Source organism: Halyomorpha halys, unplaced genomic scaffold, assembly GCF_000696795.3.
Source record: "Halyomorpha halys isolate HHAL.00 unplaced genomic scaffold, Hhal_1.1 Scaffold60.1, whole genome shotgun sequence".
NCBI lineage: Eukaryota > Metazoa > Arthropoda > Insecta > Hemiptera > Pentatomidae > Halyomorpha > Halyomorpha halys.
This window is the reverse complement of record NW_027112396.1, coordinates 74,816-78,008: the sequence shown is the minus strand read 5'-3', so window position 1 is coordinate 78,008 and position 3,193 is coordinate 74,816. Positions and strand designations below refer to the sequence as shown.

The 3,193-nt window shown below is 37.6% G+C and overlaps 1 protein-coding gene across 1 annotated transcript; it reads right to left on the bottom strand.

Annotated features, from left to right (window-relative positions):
- Positions 1 to 1,163: 1,163 nt before the first annotated feature.
- LOC106692544 (uncharacterized) lies at positions 1,164 to 1,877 on the bottom strand. The gene has a single exon (XM_014438546.1). It carries the CDS (start codon positions 1,875 to 1,877, stop codon positions 1,164 to 1,166), a length of 714 nt encoding a protein of 237 aa, XP_014294032.1.
- Between the last annotated feature and the right edge of the window lie 1,316 nt (positions 1,878 to 3,193).

Here is a 3,193-nt window from a genome sequence, read left to right as displayed (position 1 = left end):
CCCACTTTACAAGCGTTCATTAGGATTTTAAAAAAAATACAAAATATCTAAATATATGTTGAAATGTAGAATAATTTGATAAAGAGAGGTAAACTTAGGTGAAATAAACAAATATTTATGCATATCCTGTAAACTTCCAAAACCGTCCTCCAAAGGCTATGAAACGAATGTTTTTATTTATAATACATTACTTTTTCAATAGTTGGAAAATAAATATACATTTAGGATTACACACTAACTTTCTTATTTAGAATAAACTGCCATTCTCTATGTAAATAAGTAAAATAAAAATGAAGAAACTTAGGTCGATTTCCTTTCAGATCCTTCGCTAAGTTCTTCCCATTTCCTCTTGGCTACAGTCCAGAGGCCCTCGTCAATAAATCAGGCCATTGTTCAACCGAGGGAGTACAGAAATGATTAAACTAGAACCTGAGGATAGATAGATTCGCGCTTAATAATAGTGATTCATGTTGGAAGTTAATTTATCCATTTACAAGAATCATTTCTTTTTTTATATCAATTATTTACTCTTTACCCTTAATGTATAGAATAATGCTTCATTGAGAATGAGATTTGAAGAAGAAGAAGGAATGAGGATATATAGAAAGAGATCAAATAAGGAGAGGGGATGCTCGATCAAAGGAATCCCAAGAAGATGCTATATGGGAAACCGGATAGAAAACGAAAAAAGACGATGCCCCAGGATCAGATGGATGGACAATGTGGTGGAGGTTCAGAGGCGGGTGAATGTTAAAAGATAGTGAGAGAAAGCAAGAGATTGGTGGAAATGGTGGAGAAGACCCGAGTTCTGCAGTGCGACAATAATAATAATAATAATTTTAAAACTATTATTCCAACAATATAGTTAATCCTGAAGTGACCAAGGCACGTTGAAGGATTGGAACTCGGGGCTGTAAAGTAGGTCTTTAAATTTTTTGTTATTAATTTTCAATATTTAAATAAAAGTTCGTTTTGTTTCTGAGATTTGAGAAATTTCAAGATTAACTCTCGTTTCATGGACAAATCTCGTACAGATATTCCAATAATTGAAATTATAAATCAAGTAGGATTGTGAGTCAACCAAACGAGTATTATTATCATCAATAGGTTCTTTATAATATTACTTAATGCTATAACGCTAGTGGCACATATGCTAGAGGCTCTTAGTTCATCATCCATGTTCCTTGTGCAGGCACATTTATCATGTTTATATAATTTTCCACTGCTGTAAGTTCCACCTCAAAGTAACCATCAGATCTGCCAAGACCATAGGACCTGTCGTGGATAGGAACACAGGGCCTGTCGTGGATAGGAACACAGGGCATGTCGTGGATAGGACCATAGGGCCTGTCGTGGATAGGAACACAGGACATGTCGTGGATAGGACCATAGGGCCTATCGTGGATAGGACCACAGAGCCTATCGTGGATAAGACCACAGGGCCTGTCGTGGATAGGACCACAGGGCCTATCGTGGATAGGATCACAGAGCCTATCGTGAATAGGACCACAGGGCCTGTCGTGCATAGGACCACAGAGCCTATCGTGGATAGGACCATAAGGCCTATCGTGGATAGGACCACAGGGCCTGTCGTGAATAGGACCACAGAGCCTATCGTGAATAGGACCACAGAGCCTATCGTGGATAGGACCATAAGGCCTATCGTGGATAGGACCACAGGGCCTGTCGTGGATAGGACCACAGAGCCTATCGTGAATAGGACCACAGAGCCTATCGTGAATAGGACCACAGAGCCTATCGTGGATAGGACCATAAGGCCTATCGTGGATAGGACCACAGGGCCTGTCGTGGATAGGACCACAGAGCCTATCGTGGATAGGACCATAGGGCCTATCGTGGATAGGAACACAGGGCATGTCGTGGCCATCCTCCCTCCGCCCAGTCTGTCTTCTCTATAACTTCCAACTATAACCATGTTTATTCTTTGAGCTGTCCGTAACCACTCGACATTAAATAACGTAGCTAAGCTCTTGTTTCTTAGTTTGTGGAAATTATATTTAAATGTCTATGTAATATTTAATTGTAGACAAAATAAAATAATTACATATAAAAAAAAAATGTTACGAACAGTATGAGCTTTTTATTAAGGAAAAGGAAGCTTGTTTTGGCAATTGGGAATTGGTAAAGTTGGAATGATTTATCTAGGAAGTGTGTAGCCCAGGAAATAGGATAAACCCTTTATTATAATTACCCCAAAGGACCAATTGATGGTCTGTTATAGCTTTTTTCCTGTTCCTTTTCGGTATGTAGTCTCGTGACTACCATTAGTTATTAAATGGGTAGGCAAACAAAACAATAAAAGGATTTTGAATACCCTGTAATTCACATATTTTTTAATCTTGACTTCACCAAGTATTTTTCTATGACAAGGAAGAGACTTTTTAAGAATATGAGCTAATAATTTTTTTTCTCCAAAAAATATTCCTTGAAATTATAAAACTAAATTGGATTCTTATCCACAGCCACGTTAACTTTAATGAAAATTTTCCTCAGAGGCGATACACCTTTTAGATAGAAAAGAGATTTATGATCATGAGATAAAACTTTTTAGTATACATATTCCTTCAGTATAAGATAAAACTTATATCTGAGCTCAATCTCAGTTAACATGAGTCCCGTCTATCCGGAGCTATACGTCATGTTGAAAAGTTTAGACAGTTGGGCCGTGAAATTATAAAGTAATAAAGGCGAGCTGTACCCTGGACAATGGTTTGGAGATTTATGAAGTGAGTTGGCTTGGAGCCAGAGAGCGCTCTGTTTGGTAAATACCATCGCGAAGGTTAACTCAATGTAGGGGATCACTGCGGTTGGGAGCCGTGGCTCGTACCTCTTCATCGACTATCTGTATCTTATCCACTTATTGATCTCAATAGCTTCCAATAGTAACTGCTTCTTCTCTTTTTGAATAGCTTCCAATAGTAACTGCTTCTTCTCTTTTTGAATAGCTTCCAATAGTAACTGCTTCTTCTCTTTTTGAATAGCTTCCAATAGTAACTGCTTCTTCTCTTTTTGAATAGCTTCCAATAGTAACTGCTTCTTCTCTTTTCGAATCATTATTATTATTATTAATTTTTCAAAATATGAAGGAGAAGGTTGGGTTTGTTGTCAAATGAGCCAAAAATAGTAAACAACTATTCATTTGCCCCACTTTACAAGCGTTCATTAGGATTTT

Coding starts and splice junctions, on each gene's coding strand:
- LOC106692544 (XM_014438546.1), bottom strand. CDS start 1,877: ATGCCCTGTGTTCCTATCCACGATAGGCCCTATGGTCCTATCCACGAT.